At 61.3% G+C, this 19640-nt stretch overlaps 1 protein-coding gene across 7 annotated transcripts in view; it reads right to left on the minus strand.

The window, feature by feature from the left end:
- The window catches only part of TNS3 (tensin 3), a 188445-nt gene that overhangs the window by 156095 nt on the left and 12710 nt on the right, over positions 1-19640 (minus strand). Inside the window, exon 1 of one of the 7 annotated variants that reach the window (XM_070059447.1) lies at positions 7683-7833. The exons of 5 other annotated variants lie outside the window; for them this stretch is intronic. In XM_070059447.1, coding sequence (XP_069915548.1) covers positions 7683-7730 — 48 coding nt within the window. In that variant the 5' untranslated portion in view covers positions 7731-7833. Of the gene's footprint in view, positions 1-6165; positions 6357-7682; positions 7834-19640 lie in introns of those variants that run through there. One more of the 7 variants, XM_070059449.1, reaches the window with a different exon arrangement.

Below are 19640 nucleotides of genomic sequence, written 5' to 3' on the forward strand. Positions count from 1 at the left end.
TCAGGCGCTCAGAGAGAGAAAAATGCAACCAGCACGGGGAATGCTGCAGACAGACGGACAGACAGACAGCAGAACGAGCAGAACGAGCAGACAGGGTGACGGGGCACCTGCCTGCGTTCCACACGGCCAGAGAGCGAGCAGAGCAGACCCCAGCCAAAGGCCCGCAGGAGAAAACGGGTGGAAAGCACACTGGGTGGGGGCGAGACAGCGAGACGGACAGGCAGCAGCGGCCCCAGGGCTCTGGCACACACGCGTGTAACTGGAGTCCCCGAGGGAGAGGAAGGGCGTGGAGCAGGCTGAGAGGGCTGCAGTTTTCCCAAATAGGAGAGAAACTGTAAAACCCTCAGAACCGAGAGGCTCGGAAGATCCGGAGGAGCAGAAACAAGAAGGCGGCCCACCACGACGGAGCTCAAGCCCAGTAAGGAGAGGGGTGAGGCACTGCTGCCCTGTGGCACCGGTTCTGGTCCCGGCTGCTCCACTTCCGATCCAGCCTCTGCTAACGGCCTGAGAAGGCAGCGGAGGGTGGCCCGTGCACCCGGGGCCCTGCCCCACGTGGGAGACCTGGATGGAGCTCCTGGTTCCAGCCCAGCCCTGACCAGAGCAGCCAACTGGGGAGTGAACCAACAGATCGAAGAGCCCTTTCTCTGTCTCTCCCTGTTTCTCTGTAATTCTAACCTTCAAATAAAAAATAACGTTATAAAATAAAGAAAACGTAAAAGAAATGTTCCAGAAATGACAGGAAGGCCCAGCACAACCAAACTCAAACCCAGTAATTAGGAGGAGACCCCAAAGGCAGCCAGAGGGGAGAGGAAGCGGTGGCTCCGTGCAGACTTCTCACATCTGAGAAATGCAGGCCGGGAACATCATAAAGGCCCACAGAGCCAGAGTCCTATACCCAGCTAAAGCATCTTTCAGAAATGAAGGTCAGGGGCCAGCGCTGTGGCACAGCGGGTACGGCCGCCGCCTGCAGTGCCGGCATCCCACACAGGCGCCAGTTCACATCCCGGCTGCTCCACTTCTGATCCAGCTCTCTGCCACGGCCTGGGAAAGCAGTGGCTTCGGTTCAGCATAGCTCTGGCCATTGCGGCCATCTGGAGACTGAACCAGTGGATGAAGACATCTCTCTCTCTCCCTCCCTCCCTCCCTCTCTCTCCCTCTCCTCTCCTCTCTCTGTAACTGTGGATGGAAGACCTCTCTCTCTGCCTCTCCTCTCTCTGTAACTGTACCTTTCAAATAAATAAATAAATCTTTAATTAAAAAAAGAAAGGAACAAAAGCTGGAAGATGAAAGAACTTAGCGGGAGCCCACGCACCTGCAGGGCGTGCTAAGGTCAGCCTGGGCAGGAGGGCAGCGGACACTGGAAAGGCAGCTTTACAGGGAGGGATGGGCAGTGTCAGGAACGGTGACCGCACGGCTATGGACAAGACTCTGTCCTCCTGTGTCTGAAGCGCCCTAAAGGTAAGCCACTCTTCAAAGAAAACAGTTCTGTAAGGTAGCATCTAACACGAGAACAGACAGACCTGTGACGACACGGCACAAGTTCAGGAAAGGAGAAATGGAGACACGTCCCCGCGAGGCTCTCAGAGCCACTGTGGAAGGGTCAATACCCGTGGGGCGTCACGGGGCACTGTCAAGTCCCACAGGAGCCGCTGCAACATCGGTGGTAGCTGGTGCGGCAGCAGAGATGAGATGAACTCACAACAACATCCAACAAATCCCAAACAGGAAAGTGAGGAACAGGAAGGCAGAGACGAGTGTGGCAGAGGCAAAGCAAGTGGCATTCGACAGTCTGAACACCTGAACTAGAGGCAAGCACTGTCAGGCTGTCTTCTGCACTTTTATTATCTGAAAGGCAGAATTACAGAGAGAAGGAGACAGAGAGCAAGCAAGAGAGAGAGAGCAAGCACGTTCTTCCATCTACTGGATGGCTGCAACGGCCAGGGCTAAGCTCAGCCGCAGCCAGGAGCCAGCAGCTTCATCCAGGGCTCCCACATGGGTGCAGGGCCCCAAGCACTTGGGCCATCTTCCCCTGCTTCTCCCAGGTGCATTAGCAGGGAGCTGGCTCAGAAACGGAGCAGCTGGAACACGCACCGGTGCCCATGGGATGCCAGCGTTGCCGGGCTGCAGGCAGTGGCTCTACCAGCTATGCCACAATGCCAACCCCAATAGATTGTCTAACAAAGGGAAGAGAAAGATGAGGCGTAGAAGACATGCCACAGCTGACGTCAATCAAAGGGAATGGGCGTGGCTGCACTGACAGAAGACCAAGGCTAGAGATGCCGACCTCAACCACAGGGCCGTGGGAGCAGACTTCAGATCAAAGTGTATCCACAAGAGGTTTGGGCAGTGTGGCCCGGCAGGCCAGCACCCCATTTCGGAATGCCAGTTCAAGTGGGAGTCTCAGCTGCTCCGCTTCCAACCCGGCTTCCTGTCGACGCGCCGGGAAAGCAGCAGAAGATGGCGCAGGTACTTGGGTCCCTGCCACCCAAGGGTGAGACCTGGCTCCTGGCTTCAGCCTGGTCCAGCCCCAGCCGTCGCGGTCACTTGGGAAATGAACCAGTGGATGGAAGAGCTCTCTTCCCGTCCCTCTCTTTGTAACTCTTTCAGATGAATAAACCATAACAAAGTATACTTGCGCTACAGAAAGCCACTTCGCAATGATAAAAGACAATAACAAAATGTCAACATTCATGAAGCAAAATCTGACAGAACCCCGAAAGGAAGCAGGCCAATGTGCAAACACAGCCAGAACGTCACTTCCCACATACACCAGGCCTCGTCCCTGCGCCTAGACCCCCGGGCCTCAGAGGTGCCTCCATGTGCAGACAGCCTGCAGAGAGTGCTCGGGGCTCACCAAGGTCAGGGCGCAACACACGGGACACCATGACGTGTGACAGCCAAGGAGGGCGGTCTCGCAGAAACCACCCTGCCTATCCCTCGCGGCTGCAGGCACCTGCAGGTGATAAGCAATCTCCATCTGCCTTTGTCTCTAACTTTCAAATAAACTGTGATACATGAGTAATTTTTAAATAAAATAAACAAGTGTAAGGAAGATTTGAACGTCTTCAAAGAACTTGACCTGACACAGCACATTTGACCCAAAAGAAACAGAATGCACGTTCTTTCCAGGGGCCGACGGGGTGTCTACCAAGGATGAGAGACCCTACTCCAGGACGTAAAACAACTCTAAGTAAGCTCAGGAACATCCAAGTCATATAAGGATGTGCTCTGGGGCCAGCATTATGGCACAGCAGGTAAAGCCACCATCCGCAATGCCAGCATGCCATGCAGGCTCCGGTTCCTGTCCCAGCTGCTCCACTTTTGATCCAGTTCCCTGCAAAAAGCCTGGGAAAACAGTGGAAGATGGCCCAAGTCCTTGGGTTCCTGCCATCCATGTGGGAGACCCAGATGAAGTTCCTGGTTTCTGGCTTCAGCCTGGCCCAGCCCCAGCCACTGCGGCCACCTGCAGAGTGAACCAGTAGATGGCAGAGCACTCGCTCTCTCTCTCTCCATCTCTCTCTCACTCTCCCTCTCTAGATGTTAACTCTGACTTTCAAATAAATAAATACATGTTTTTCAAAAAGGTTCTCTGACCACAACATGATTAAATTTGAACACATAAGCAGAAAGATCTCTAGAAAATCACCCAATATTTAAAATTGAACGACACACTCCTAAATGACAAGTTATCCTAAAGAATCCAGACGGCTGACACACCGTGACAGGCTGCATTCATCCCAAGAATGCAAGGTTGGTTTAACCTTCAAGTCAACTCAGACACTGAGAAAGAGAAATGCCTGGTCTTTACAATGACGCAGAAAACTACTGAGAAAATCCAATATTCACTTAAAAACTTTTGTTCAGCTAAGACTGGAACAGAACTCCCTCAGGTTCATAAACTGTGAAAACCCACAGCAAACATCAGACCTGACACAGAAGGACCTTGGGCTCAGGAACAAGACAATGGTGTCCCCAGTCAACACTTCTCCCCAGATGTCCAGAGGTGCTGACCAGTGCCATCAGCAAGCAGCAGCAAGGGACACCAGGCTTGGAAGGGGACAGGGAACTGTCTTCCATCGTTGACAATCCGATTGCCTGCTTGGAGAAATCCCACAGATTCTACAAATGGACTTGGTAAAGGTGAGGGACACACGGTCAGTACACAAAGTCTACACACAAGCAACGACCATTCGGAAACCCCAAGATCATCGCCAGGTAGAGCAGCAGCAGGGGCACAGCCGCCGGCACCACCAGCATCGCATATGGGGGCCCAGCTGCTGCACGTCCCGTCCCGCTCCCCACTGATGCGCCTGAGTGCTCGGGCCCTGCCACCCACATAGGAGACCGACACGGAGCTCCAGGCTCTTAACTTCAGCCTGGCCCAGCCCTGGCTGTTGCGGCCACGTGGGGGCTGAACCAGTGGATGGAAGATCTCTCTCTCTCTCACTCTCTCTCTCCCAACTCTGCCTTTCAAATAAATAAATACATCTTAAACAAGATAGCATTAGAACCATTAAATACTCAAGGATAAATCTGACAATCGGTATGAACAACCTAGAGAGTAAAAACTATAAAACGCTAGAAGAGATTAAAGAGGACCCGAGGAACCGAAGAGATGTTCACAGGCCGAAGACTCACTAGAATTAAGATCAGGCTCTTCCCAAACTGTCGAGAGATCCTACACAATCTAAGTCAAAATCCAGAGGCAGAGATGTGTGTGTGTGTGTGTGTGTGTGTAGCCGGTGCACACCCTGGGAGGCTCCAGTACTTGGGTTCCCTCCACCCACGTGGGAGACCTGGATTGAGTTCAGAGCTCCTGGCATTCACTTGACCCAACCCTGGTTGTTGCAGGCATTTAGGGAGTGAAACAGCAGGTGGAATCCATCTCTCCCCTCCTTACATGTAAAATTAAAATTAATTTAAATATTTTTAAATGTGTTCTTGGCATCCTACAAAACTAACAAGACAAGGTGTTGAATAAACACACCGCGTTCTAACTTGCAACACAGCAAATTCTCCTCTGAGATCTAATTACTCCCCCTTTCCCCGATGCTGGCACAGGCACACAGCTCCTCACTCCCCCACTACGGCAGACATAACTAGCCCGGCACGTCCACCCCTCCAGCTGGCCTCCGCGAGCCACTCCCAGGAGCCGGGACTGGCCAAGGACTGACGCCAGCATGCCCGAGCTTTGGGACTGCCTGGGTCTCCCCACTGTCATTCAAGCTGCCTGGAAGGCGGGCAACTTGTAGCTCCCTGTCATCCCCGGTTCTAGTCCCCACCTCAGTCCTGCAGTGGCCTTGTCAATAACCACATCCGCTCGGGCTTTTGTGCAGACTGTCCCACTAGGGAAAGTGTCCTGAAGCAGGCAGAAGCCGTCACGTCAGATCTGCCACCTGCAGTCCAATCGCGGGGGCCCTGGGCAAGTCGCCTCTCTCAACCCCTCCCGCCTCTTAGGAGAGCTCCTGACCAGAGACAAACGCCAGTCCATAAGAAGCACTTGAGCACTGCTGCTGTTTCATTTTGTATTTTTTTAGAATGTATTTGAAAGGCAGAATGACAAAGAGAGGGAGAGACAGAGCGAGATCTTCCACCCACGGATTCACTTCCCAAATGCCCACAACAGCCAGGGCTGGGCCCGGCCAAAGCCAGAACTCGGAGACGCCTCCTGGTCTCCCACACAGGTAGCAGGGGCCATGCACCAGGACCCCTCCTGACGCCTTCCCAGACTCGTTAGCAGGGACCTGGATCAGAAGCAGAGCAGCCAGGGCTCACCGGCACGCCGACACGGATGCCAGCGTTGCAGGCGGCGGCTCAACCCGCTGTGCCACAATGCCCGCCCCAGGCACAGTTTTATAAGGAGCTCAGCCTCAGCTCCGTCCCAGACCAATTAAATCAGATTACTGGGGGCGGAGCCAGACCCCTGGCGAGGGCCCAAAGCTCCCCCAGGTGACTCCAATTAGCCGCCAAGCCCGTGCCCACCGTTCCGTGGGGCTCCACTTCAAAGGGCTCCCAGAACCTGGAACTACACTACAGGCTTATTTTGTGCAAAAAATTACTTCAAAATCCATGCATACTTCAAAAAGTTCATGAAAAAATGTGTATTATGAAAAAAATCAAAACTACACACAGATTTCAAAACAGTCTGGACCAAATTCAACTTACTTTTCAACCTCACTTTTCCGTGAGCTTCCGCAAGTAGCCCTCTCACTCTTGTGTTTTCGGCAGAAACCAGACTCTCTGAGAGCAGACGCTGTGTGCCCAATGTCACGGGGGTCCCGGTGTTAGCAGGGCGCATCCGTGTCCCTGTCGGCAGCAGCGTGTGGCCCAAGTGGGGACGGCGAGCTCTGGGCAGCCCACGCAGCAGGGATGTGGGGCTCGGGCTGGTCTCCCCCCCAGCCCCGCGTTCACAGGGGCAGCCATTCACGGCCCTGTCCAGCAGCACCCCAGCTGGGCCTCGCCCTGCACCCCACTGCAGCCTCCTGGAGGCAGGACACCGGCCCGGGCCCCTTTGTCCTCGGTGCCTGGCAGCCAGCGCGCCGTGGCCCCTCAATGAACGTCTGTGGACCGAATGAATCGGCCACAGTGTGCGGGCCAAGGAGGAACGCGCTGGCCTTTTCCTCCTTACAAATACCTTTATTGCCCCCGGCGAGAAAGAGGCACTGTTCCCCGCAGCTCCCCTGCCCGCTGGTGCAGCGAGAAGCCCCTCGGAGGGGACCGGCAGGGAGGGAACGGGGCCGGCGCAAGCACATCTGGCCACACCGCCCTGTCTCCACCTGGTCCGGCCTCTCCAGCAGCCAGCAGGCCCCGCTCAGGAATCTAAATTGCATGTAATTGTGAGCAGGGAGACGCAGGAAGAGGAGCCCGCAGGCTGGGGGACCCCCTGAGGGGCACAGCAATTAGTGCAGCTTCTCACAGGGCCTCCGCTGGTGAGGAAGAAGCTGCCCGAGGGAGCGAGCTGCACGCAGACAAACGCAAAACCGCAGACGCCGCTGCAGGCCCCGCGCTGAAGTGGAGGCGGCAGTGCCGGCTGCGCTGTCCCGGGTGGCCCTGGGCAGCAGGACAGCCTGCGGGAGCGACCCCGAGAGGCGGGGCCTGATCAGACACCTCACCGACGGGGAGCAAACCGGGGCGGAAGCGGCGACCCCGGCCCGGGCCCGCAGAGCCCTCCCGGCCCCCGCCCGCCCCGCGCTGCGCTGAGCGCGGGCGCGCAGGGACAGCTCTGGTGACCTGCGCTCTCGGGAACCGCGCAAAAGTTTCGGGACGAACGCAGCAAACGCCCTGCCGTGGGAAGCGGCTACCGCTGAACCCGGGGCGAGTCCCCAGCCCCGTGGGCTCGGCCAGGAGCTGTCCCGGGGACCCCGGGCGCCACGGCCCCAGCCCACCTGCGCGCGCCGCGACGCCGCTCGTTACCTTCGAGGCAGCGAGTCCGCGCCGAGGCCCGCGTCCCACCTCCACGCCAGCGGAGTAAGCGCTTCCGAGAGACGCTGGAGGGGGAGGAGTGGAGCCCGGAGCCCCGCTCCGACCACAGCCCCACCGGCCCTGCGCGCATACGGACGCGCGCTCCCGGGGACACACGCGTGGGCGAGCAGGCGCGCGCGCACCCACAGCACGCCGCGGACACGAGCGAGCGCGCCCGGTGCGGTCCACGTGCGGCCCGGCCCCGCGCGCGCCGCACTCACCTGGCTCCGGCGCGTCCCGGCCCCGCGCGTCAGGGCGCGCAGCCTCATGGCCGCCCCGGCGCCCGCGGGCCTTCAGGAGCGGCGGTCCGCGCAGGGGAGGTGGCCGGCGCCGCGCGTGCGGAAAGCCCGGGGAAAGGTGGGCGGCCCGGGAGGCTGGAGGGCTCGTGGCGGCGGGGCCCGGCCGCGCGCGCCCCGCCACGGGCAGTCGGACGCCGGGAACAAAAGCCCGCGCGCGGCGCCCAGCATCTGACACGAATTAGCCCCGTCCCCGCCCCGCCCGCAGCGCCGCGGAGCCCCGGGGACGCCGCCCGCCGGGCTGGGCAGCGCCTGCAGCCGCTTGGGCCCGCAACGAGCGCCCGGCCCCGCTAGGGTTTCAGGCCTCCGCGCGCGCGGGCCGGCGGGCTCCCGGGCTTGCGCGAGTTTTCAGTCTGGGATAGGACCCCGCCAGCCTCCCGGGAACTGCCTCACCAGCAGGGCGTGGGGAGCAGGACCACAGGCTGCCCTGGAACCAGCCGGCCTCGCTGCGGGACACGAGGACCGAGGGCGACCAAAAGCAAACCCGCAGGAGGGCCGCCTGTCCCGGGGGCCTGCCCGTATGGTGCACTTATTTATGCCTGAGAGAGAGAGATCTCGCACCCACTGATTCACTCCCCAAACCACCAACAGCCAGGACTGAGGCAGACGGACACCGAACTGTGTCCCACGTGGGGGTCAGGGCCCCAGGTGCGTGGGTCATGGCCTGCTGCCCTCTGGGGGGTGCACAGGAGCAGGAGCCAGAACTTGACCCACGCACCTGGAGGTGGGGTGTAGGTGTCCCACAGCTGCTGAGCTGAACACCCACCCCACGCACACAGCATTTTAGAAGAAATGCGAGAGCTGCCGTGGAGGAGGTACGCAGCTGCATGGGGAGCACCCAGGAGTCTGGGCAGTGGGAGGGTCCCGTAGGAAAGCCACGGCCAGACCAGCCCCTTCCCAGGGCCGGTGGGGTTGCAGGCCGCGGTCCCCATGGCCGCCCTCCCTGGAGCAGCACACCCAGGCTTCCTACAGGAGACTCCACGGAGAGCCGGTGTTGTGGCACCGCGGGTTAAGCCACCACCCACAACTCACACATCCCGTACCCCAGAGACCCCGGCCGCTCTGCTTCCAGCTCAGCTCCCTGCTGAGGCACCCGGGAAGGCAGCAGAGGACGGCCCATGCGGGACACCAGGATGGAGCTCCTGGCCCAGCCCTGGCCGCTGTGGCCACTTGGAGAGTGAACCAGCGGATGGAAGAGCTCTGTCTCTCTCTCTGCCTTTCAAATAAATAAAGAAGTCTTTTTTAAAAATAGGTCTATGGCAAAGTCTAGTTTCTTAGAAAAATTTTTAAAAAAATGCTTAAAACATGGAGGTGTCCAAGCCTCTTGTGAGCAGGAGCCCCTGCCCTGCAGTGCCCGCGCCCCAGCAGGGGGGTCCTCCGGGCCTTGGCTCCAGGCCAGCCCCCAGCAGTTCTCAGGACCCCGGTGTCCCCCAGCTCAGCCTTTGTGGAGCCAGGGCTCCGGCCTCTGATCCGCAGCTCCACTCTCAACTCCAATGCCTGCCACGCGGAGGGCGGCCTGGGTGGGCCCGGCCAGGCCTTTATGGCTAACACATGTGCGAATTCCAGGCCCCCATCCGCTCTCAGGTCTGGCTCCGAGCATCCCTCCGTCTGCTTCCGCGGCGAGGAGCAAGGCTGCCCTCCACTTTCAACGACGCCATTCTGGTGCCAGTTCCCCTCCCGCCAGCACGGGGCATCCTCTGCATTCTCCCCTCTGCTCACTGCTCCCCTTCCTCTGTCCATTCGTCCTCACGCATGCCGTTTGTGCGGAAGCCTTAGTTTTTGCACGCGTGCCCCTCCTGGTGCATCCTGGTCCCGCAGGTGACCGAGGAGTCCCTGAGAACACATCTGTGTCACGTTCACTTCACAGCCCTGCGTCTCACCCAAGACCAGGCCCACAGCAGCGTCTGCAAGTCGAGCTCAAAGCGTGGCCTTGGGTGTTGCTCTTCCCCCAACCTTGCCCCAGCACCCCACGAGCGAGCGGGAGGAATCTGAATTTGGTGACGGGCAGACGGTCCCCAGACGTGACCAAGCTCCCTGCACACGAGACCTGCCCTGCTCTCTCTGGGCTCCACCAGGGACCAGCAATCAAGGGTCGGGCACTGCGCTGCCCACGGCCACCAGGAGGAATTGGTTGGAGGTGGCTTCCTGCTGTAGGCAGGCGGACCCTGAACCTGCTGTTACTCATTCTCTCTCTAAGAGAAGAGGGTGTATTGAGCCACTTAGCCATGCTAAGGGCCAGACCCGGACAAGGAGCGGAGCCGGGCGGCGGGACTGGTGCCGCTCTCACAGACTGAAGGGCTCCCCTTCATCACTACAGTGACAGTGCACAGGGAGACCAGCGCCCTCCCAGGGCTCACCCGCAGTGTTTCCCCCAGCGTCCCCAACACTGCAGCCGGAGGGGCCTTCCCTGGCCGGTCAGCAGCCAGGCCTGGGCAGCCCTTCCCCACCCCTCCCCCTCCCCCGGGGCTGCTCCGCTTCCTTCCAGCCCCCTGCTAATGCTCCCGAAAAGGCAGCGGATGACGGCCCAGGTTCCTGGGCCCTGCCCCCCACGTGGGAGACCCAGACAGAGCTCCTGGCTGGTACGGCCATGTGGATGGAAGAGATTTATCTGTCTCTGTCATTTTGCCTTTAAAATAAATACACACATCTTTTAAAATAAAATAAAGCACCCAGTGGATTTGCTCCTAGGGACCTTTGCATTCCTGGGAGGGAGGCGAGAGGGCAGGGCTGAGGGGTGGGAGCAGACCTTTGGGGCCACTCCCACTGCACAGACACCCCCCCCCCCGCCCCAGGATCTGCCTCACACGGAGGCTGCGAGCCCACCACTGCCAGGGCACCTCGCAGGCTCCGGTCTCACCACGGCCAGGCTCACGGGCGCCAAGCACTCCATGCCGCCGCGTTCAACCTCAGGAGCCAGCAGCCCTGGCCTGCCACCCCGCAGCGACCTGCTCGGCCGGCCCTGGACACGAGGCTCCTGCCCCGGAAGCACCCCCGACCTCGCTCACCCAACCTAATCCGAGACGTTCGCGGGACATGGAAGGCACGCTCCTGACCGATGCTGGGACAGAAGGAAACCTCAACCTCCATGACGCCCAGACAGCAGCAGCGAGGTGGCCTCTCTGGCGGGCAAGGCCCAGCTCCCCTGGCCGGCAACCAGGACGGGGCCTCCCAGAACACGGGGTGATGCCCCCTGGTGGCAATGCCAGGGGGACGCCGTGGGGCCTATGGAGGCGCTGGACAGGCCAAGACTCCCAGGCACGACCGACTGCCAGGGACACAGCCCAGCCACATCAGGAGGCCCCACAGTGGCAGGCACCTGAGCGCAGGGAGGAGCCGAACACCAGCTGTGCGCTGGGCACGTGGAACCCGGGACTCAAAGCTGGGCGCGTGGCTTCCCTGTCACAGCCAACGGGCTGACGCTTAGGCCCGAAGCATCCTACCCGAGTCACTCTCAGCACAGCCACAGCACAGCAGGACTGCACTCAGGACCCAGGCGTCGCTGGAGGAAAACTCTGGCATCCCATTGCTCCCAGCCTCCCCTGTGCACCAGGCCCACCCAGGAGGGAGGGCTTTGGCCCGTGTCCTCGCTGTCGTGCGTCACGTGGGAACACGTCACTGAAGCGTGTGACGGACTTCTCACCGCCCTTACTGGGCAACAAAGCAGCCCGAGCCCCTGCTGCAGACCCCCGTCCCCAGGGGAGCAGGGAAGAGACGCTGGCCTGGGGCGTGGCCCCATGGCTGTCGTCCTGCGCCGGTTCCGTGTCTGGGGCCCCCACCCAGCCTATAAAGCTCATGTGTGCCAGCACGCGGGTGCCCTCGGCCTCAGAAAGCAAGTGGATCGACAACAGCGACAGGCCAGGCTTTAAGGTGACTGTGTCCCGGGCCACACCCAAGGTCGGGCCCTGGGCTGGGCCTCTGGAATGCGCTGGCCTCCTATCTGCTGCCCTTTGAATCTCTGATTAGCTGGTTTACAATGCCGCCCAGCCCCGGCTCATCTGGCCATTCATGGGGTTCCGGGTTACTGGGTGGGAGGGGGCAGGGAAAAGAGAGAGAAGGCTCCGGGGGCGGCATTCATGAGCCAAGAGTCGGGGTGGGAGTGGCAGGGGCAGAGGGAAATCCCAAGAGGCTCCTTGGTCTCCCGTCCCATCAGCCTGCTCCACCCACAGATAAACGGACGGAGTGTCTCCACTCCAGGCCAGGCTGACGGCGCTTCTCGACACACACGTCGGAGGAGGACCGTGTCCCAGCACAAAACCCGCCTTTGCCCTGGGAACCCACGGTCGTAAACGCACCCAGTGTTATTTCCAGCACGTGGGCCTGTGCTCCAACCTGTCCAGCCAGCCGCTGCCCCGGGACACTTGCACACGCCGAGCCTCCAGCTTTTCCCCCACTGTCCTCCTCTCTTCCTCTCTGCAAATTCCTGCTAGATGCCACGGCCTCCAGGGCGCCTGAGTGCCACCCTACGGACAACAGAGCGCCCACCCCTCACCCAGCACGCTGTCCAGCAGGCACGGCATGGGGAGGTCACGTCCGTGAGGGCAGGGCTAAGGACTCACGGAGTGATGAATGACTGACGCCCCACTGGGCCTCAGACGCCGCCCCACACCCCAGCCTCCCCTTCGGCCCCCCATGGCCTGCTCCAAGGCCTGCCAATCAGAAGGACGCAGCCCTGTTTTCCAAATGATGGCCAAAGGAGGCGGGAAAAGACATGCGTACCGCCCCGGGGCTCTGCGGCCAGCGGGGGCCATGATGAGGCCGGTGTGTGCGGAGAGCAGGGAGCGCGGGGGCTCCTAGGCCTTCGTAAAAGTTAAGCATGCAGACAAAGGCGGTGGGAACTGGACCCCTTTCCACCAGCCAGCTGGGACACGAGATGCAGCAGGGAGACACGGGGCAGGGCCTGCAGGGGCAGCTCCCGGGGCCTCGCGGCTGGCAAAGGGGAGGGCTCGGCCTGAGACTCGGACAGAAGTGGACGTGGCCACAGGGTTTGAGCAAGGAAGCGCGAGATGTGACTGAACACGCTGGCACAGGCCTGGTGCCCTGGGACAGACACATGTGCACTGCCCCCACGTGCAGGCCGCGGGCCTGCTCACGGCACCCGAGGGAAACAGCAAGAACGGCCCCCAACAGGGACAGTGGAACGAGCCAACACATGGAACACACGCACACACACGTGCACACACAGGCACTCACGCACACAGCAGACACACACACGCACATCTGTGTGTACACGTGTTCACATGCAGTTACACATACACACGTGCCCACATCTGCTCGTGCACACGTGTACATAGCCATGCCCACACATGCACACGCACACGTGTGTGTTGGAGGGCGGGAAGACAGGAGCCAGGATGGAGCAGCCCCGAGGAATGGACTACCCGGTACTGGGACCCTCACGCCTGCAGAGCCTGCACGGCCGCGGCCTGGGAAGCCCGGGCTCAGCAGTGCGTCTTTGCCAAGAGGCCGAGGGCCCGCCCCGCCAGACGTGGGAGCCGTCCCTGCCTGCGAGAGGCTGGAGGGCTCTCCCCACACAGGAAGTGCCTGCACAGGCCCTGAGCAGGCCCAGCACGGTCCCCCTGCGTGGTCACCCACACACAGCCCTCCCCGCACATCCTCCCAACACCTGATCCGCCCCCCGTTCGCTCCTCTTCTCCTCGGGCTGTTGTGGCTGCAAGGCAGGCCGTGACAAAGCAGGGATTGCACCACGGCGGGACCGCTCAGCAGCGGGCCCCCAGTCCTCCCGCCAGCCAGAAAGCCGTCGGGCCCGCACGTGCCTGAGAAACAGCTTGCCTGGAGGAACAAGAAAAAACAGCAGCCCCAACCATGCTCCACCTCCACCTCAGAAACGAAAGGCCACACCCACACAGCCAGACACGCACACGCACGCACACACACAGACACACACACGCACACACAGAGACACGCACACACATGCACACACACAGACACACAGAGACAGACACACGCACACGCACGCACACACAGAGACACAGACACGAACACACAGACACACACACAGAGACACGCACACACGCACACACACATGCACGCACACACAGAGACACGCACACACATGCACACAGAGACACGCACACACATGCACACACACCCAGACACACACACACGCACAGAGACATGCACACATGCACACACAGACACACACATGCACACACAGAGACATGCACACACGCACACAGACACACACACGCACACACACAGACACATGCACACACACGCACACAGATATACACACACACAGACACACACAGATATGCACACACACCCAGACATGCACACACACAGATACACACATGCACACACACGCACACACACACAAGCACATAGATACACACACAGAGAGACACACACAGACATGCACACACCCAGACACGCACACACAGAGACAAGCACACACAGACACACACACAGATACACACAGAGACACAAACAGACATGCACACACCGACATGTGCACACATGCATGTGCACACTATGTACTCACACCCAGGCACACGTGCATGCGTGCTGCTTACATGTGTGTGCGCAGCAGTACACGCATGCACACATACACGCAGATGTGCCCAAACACAACACCTGCACAGGTGGCGGTGAGCAGGTGGTGCCCCACCTGTCAGGCCCTTGTTCAGATTCCTGCTGCCCCGGGGTCATCCCTGGAACGTCCCCCACGCTGGGCAATGACAGGCTGCGGTCAACACCACTCGTGCGGTGGACCCTGCAGACACTCATACCTCAAAACGCCTAAAGTTCTCTTTAATGAACAAAGGAGGCCCCCACTCTGAGACACACAGGGGTCTCTCCTGCCTGCCCCCGCGGCCACTCGTGTCCTGCCCACCCTGGAGCTTTGAGGACCGGGAGCCTGCGGTCTGGGGTCCGAGTCCAGGATCTGAAGCCCTGAACCCGCAAGGCCCACACCTTGATGTGGACGCTGTGGGAGGCTCCGCCCCCCAGAGGGCTCCATGTGGGCTCTGCCTGCTGGCTGCCTGGTGTCGCTGCCCAGCCCAGGAGTGGGGGTGGCCGTGCCTGGGGGTGAGGGGACACAGCTGCAGGCGGTGCCCCAAGCACTTCCAGACCCAGGGGCTCCCGCTGGCACTCAGTAAACAGGGCGGCTGCTCACGTCCTTGGTACCCGGCCCGGCTCCCAAGGCAGGAGTGGCACTGGCAGTCCTGGGGCACACGGCTGAGCGACCCGCCCCTGCCCTGGGTCTCCGTCTCAAGAGAACCAAGAACAGGGGAGGTGGGGGCCGCACAAGGCTGACCAGGAGGCAGCCCCACCCGCGCCGAGCCCTGCGGGTGTGCACAGCCCGGCCACCCTGCCAGCCGGGAACACCTTCAGTGGAGCCGTGTGGACCTTCTCCTCCGGGAGTGTGCGCTGAGCAGGCAGCAGGCCACGTCCACCGACTGCCCGTCCATCCTCCCGCCCACCAGCCAGCCTATCAGACCCGCCTCGGCGGGGCCCAAGAAGCAGAATTGGGCCGGGCAGAGCCTCAGTGTCCTCCGGGCGCGGCGGCAGGTCCTGCAGGCGGCATGAGGAAGCCGGCACCCCCCAGCGTCAGAACCTGGTGTGGGTTCCCAGCATGAAAGGGAAGGGAATTTGCTGTCCCGATAGGAACAAGCCGCAGCAAGCCAGGTGCTCCGAGATCAAAGGGACGGAGTCACCTCCCAGGTAATCCCCGCCAGGAATGCTTCCTCCTTCCTCGGCCGGCCGCCTGTTTGCTTTGCTCTGCTCACCCACCAGCGAGAAGCAAAGCCCCTCCAGCCCCGAGGCGGACCTGACACTCACAGAGGGTCCACACCCCTCCCCGCGCCCCACATGAAAGAGGTCCCTCAGGGACAGGGACGGAGAAGGGGCTCCAACAGTCTCCCCCTAAGGACCTGGGCTCCAGCCTCCTCTGCCTTCGCCTGCCTGCCTGCGAATCCTCACGGGCTCCTGTTTCCCTGCCGAGAGAACTGGGACGAGATGCCCTCGGCCTCCCAGGACAGGTGCCCCCCCCCCCGCAGGGAAGGGGAGGAGGGGGCGGCACGCAGGTGCCGGCTGTGACCCGCCCAGGCCCGCGGCCCTCCTGCCCTCTCCAAGCACCTGGCTGCCCCAGAAGACGCACACCTGGAGGGCAACCCAGCTCGGGGCACAGACATGCCGCCCTCACAGCAACACCTCCCTGACCTCCGAGAGCCTTCGCCTGGAGCCGGGCACAGGAAAACCAGAGGCAAATCTCCCAGCGCCCAGACCTCCCCGAGGGAGCCCCAGCAAGGCTCAGAGAGGCAGACACAGAAGTAGCAGCTCCCACCTCCCTGGACTCTGGACCTGGACTCACTCTCCGATCCCAGGCCTAATGCACGCTTGGACACACAGAGCCGGGGATGCGTGTTTGGATTTTAATAATGGGCCAGCGCCTCCCCAGGGGACGGAGAGGAAGGGCAGAGGTGTCCGTGTGACGCCCTGTCTTAGCCACATCTGCCCGGTGAGCTCCGCCAGTGCTCTGGTGCGCGGCAGTGGCCCAGCTGCCACCCGCAGGGCTGTGCAGAGAATGGAGAGGAAGAGGCGGGGACCGGGGCCGGAGAGCGCCAGAGGGGCAGAGGGGCTCCAGCAGGAGGCACAGGAGCCCACCTCCTGAGAGGACAGACGGCTCTGTGCCTCCGCCCAGGCCCACACCGTCCCACAGACCCAGCCTCCTCAGGCTTCCCCACTGGGCTCCTGCCTACCGCTGCACCTGCTCCTTCCTCTCCCCCACCCCCAGCCTAGCGCACTGCAGGCCCTGGCTGCCCTGGCATCCTCAGCAGGACACGGGTGACCAGGAAGAAGGACCGGAGATCGGCCTAGCAGGACAGACAGCAGGGACTCGAGAGAGCAGCACTGCCTCGGGAGACACACACAGGAAGGCCACAGGGCGGCCATCTGGGGGACGCCCGCCAATCGAGGGCCGCCCCCGGGAGTCTGGAAGGTGCTGTGGTTGTGGGAGCCGAGTGTCTGAGTTTTCTAGGCAGTGCACAGACCTGGTGCGCCAGGGGCATGAGCAACCCCACCTCGCCACAACGAACTCCCCATGCAGGGGCGTGGATGCAGCCTCGTCTTCCTCGCTAGGGGCTTCACAGCCACAGCCAGATCCACCTTGACCTCGTGTGACCCCACACAACCCTGTGGGAGCCCATGTTGCGTGGCCTGAGCCCTGACTCCTACGGTGTCACTCCAGGGTGACTGTTCACCGACGGCCTTCCGGTGTGACCTCACTTGAGCACTGCTGTAACGCACAGTCTGCTCCTCGCCCAGGGTCGCAGAGCGAGGACGGGGCGAGCTGCAGGTGCCGGGGGCGGGGACTGGCGCGGACGTGACCACCTTGTGGCCCCTGTGCCTCCGCGCTCGCTCTGGGATATTAATTCCTCGAGGAAAATCCACTAGGAAGCAGGGTGCTCAAAGGTACAGACAGTAGTGCTGGCGCCGATGGCCACGGGAGTCTTACCCAGGTGACCACAGGGCGCTGGCCAGCAGAGGGACAGAGGCACACGGCGCCTCCTCACACGCACCAACACCCGGCACAGGCCACTTATCCTGAGGGGGAGGACAAGACAGGAGCCAGCAACCCCAGACTGTGCCCCCCCCAGGACGCTGGCCCCAGGCCTTCCCGGGAGGAGAGGACAGGAGGACCCAGGAATCGACCAGACGAGTCAGCAGGATCTCAGGAAACCAGGCAGACAGACGACGTCGCCGGCTGTGTTTCTAGGCACGAGTGACAAACACAGGCACACAGTGTCAAAAGCACAGTACCGCTCACAGCCACAGGGAGAAGGAAGGGAAACACTTGGGTGGAATGGTAACAAAACGTGGCGGAGACCTGGGCCAGAGACGACGCCTCACCTGGAGAGCATGCCGTGTGCACGGAGGGACGACTCACCAGCAAAGCTGCGGCCTGCGGCAGCACGTGGCCAAGCACTGCCTGGCGCTTCCGTCGGCAGCACGTGGCCAAGCACTGCCTGGCGCTTCCGTCGGCAGCACACAGGAGCCGACAGGCACGACAACCCTGGCGACTCTCCGGCAGCCAGCCGCCTACGGCTCCCCAGCCACACAGCACAGACGACAGAAGCACAAGGCTGACAGCAGGTTGGGGCTACCAGGTTATGGAGAGGACGGGATGGGGGGAGGTGGAGTGGCTACACCGCGGCCACACGAGGGCCCCTGCTGAATGTTCTAGAATGTTCGGGAACTGCACCTGTCAGGTCTGCCTCCTGCACTGCTGTGCAGTTGTTCAAGGGGAACTGGATAAAGGGTCCACGCACTCTCTGTATTTACCTTACACCTGCCTGCAAGCTGTCACCAAGAATGAAATTTAATTCACAAAAAAAAAAGCCTTTGGAAATTTCAAAACAAGCCAACATCATAAAAAAATAAAGCTTCAGACAGGAGAGTTTGTGCAAAGCGCAGAGCCTGACAGAGCTCTGATTACATCAAGGAGCGACCACAGACCACACTGGGGCACCAAGGGGACGGGGCGGGCGGGGCTTGCACGTTAGCCGGTGTCACTCAAGCTGCGTGCAGTCTCCGGGTGGGATCCTGACCCTGAGGGCGGGGGATGCGAGCACAGGTCCTGCTCCACGGAAGACGCAGGCCGAGGCCCGACGTGCAGGACTTTGATTTCACAGCAGGTGGAGGCAGACGAAGCAAACGCGGCAGGAAGGCAAAAGACAACCCTGCAAACAGAAGCCAAGGACACAACCGGGTTCCTGCACGCCGAGAGTTCTTCCCCAAGCTCGCTATCCACCCAGCAAGCTGCCCCGTGCTGTATGCAGCCCCTCTCCACGTCGTCAGACCGAAGTCCTGCAGCACGGAACAGGAGCCCCACCCGGCCCGGGAGAGGCCGCCTGCAGCAGCCGAGGCCTTGAGCTCCGCGTGACCCCCGAGAGAGGGAAGAAGATGGACTGGTGTGAGCCGGCACCAGGGGACACCCCACATCCCTGACCCCCAGGCCCCAGGATATGCCCCAGGCCCCTCGGGGATGGAGAGGCCCCCCCAATCCCTGGATGATAGAGACCCACTGGGGATGGAGAGATCCCCCAACCCCTCGATGATAGGGACCCCCTCGGGGATGGAGAGATCCCCCAACCCCTCAATGATAGGGATCCCCTTGGGGATGGAGAGATCCCCCCAACCCCTCGATGATAGAGACCCCCCAACCCCTCGATGATAGAGACCCCCCCAACCCCTTGATGATAGAGACCCCCTCGGGGATGGAGAGACCCCCCAACCCCTCGATGATAGAGACCCCCTCGGGGATGGAGAGACCCCCCAACCCCTCGATGATAGAGACCCCCCAACCCCTCGATGATAGAGACCCCCCCAACCCCTTGATGATAGAGACCCCCTCGGGGATGGAGAGACCCCCCAACCCCTCGATGATAGAGACCCCTCAGGGATGGAGAGACCCCCCCAACCCCTCGATGATAGAGACCCCCTCGGGGATGGAGAGACCCCCCCAGCCCCTCAATGATAGAGACCCCCCAACCCCTCGATGATAGAGACCCCCCACCTCCTCATGTCCTACTCAGGAGGAGTCCCTCAGTGACTGGGACTTCGGAGAGGCCGGTGACAATGGGACCAACACGTGGTGGCCCAGGTGGCCAGCCTGACTCGGCCTGTGGTCCTCCTCACCCCTTCCTCACTGAGGTACTGCATGCTGTGACCAGAGCAGCGTGGCACCGGGGCAGCAGCCAGCCAGCCCCTCCCACACCCCAGGGCTACCGGCCCCAGATCCCGACGACACTGTCAGAACCCAGCAGAGAGCGCGACTCACACCAGGCCGTTCTGAGACAGGCAAAGGGCAGGACTGGCCGCTCTGCTCTCCGACATTTCGTGCCAGGCCTGCATCTGCCAGCT

The sequence above is a fragment of the Oryctolagus cuniculus genome, chromosome 16 (genome assembly GCF_964237555.1).
Source record: "Oryctolagus cuniculus chromosome 16, mOryCun1.1, whole genome shotgun sequence".
NCBI lineage: Eukaryota > Metazoa > Chordata > Mammalia > Lagomorpha > Leporidae > Oryctolagus > Oryctolagus cuniculus.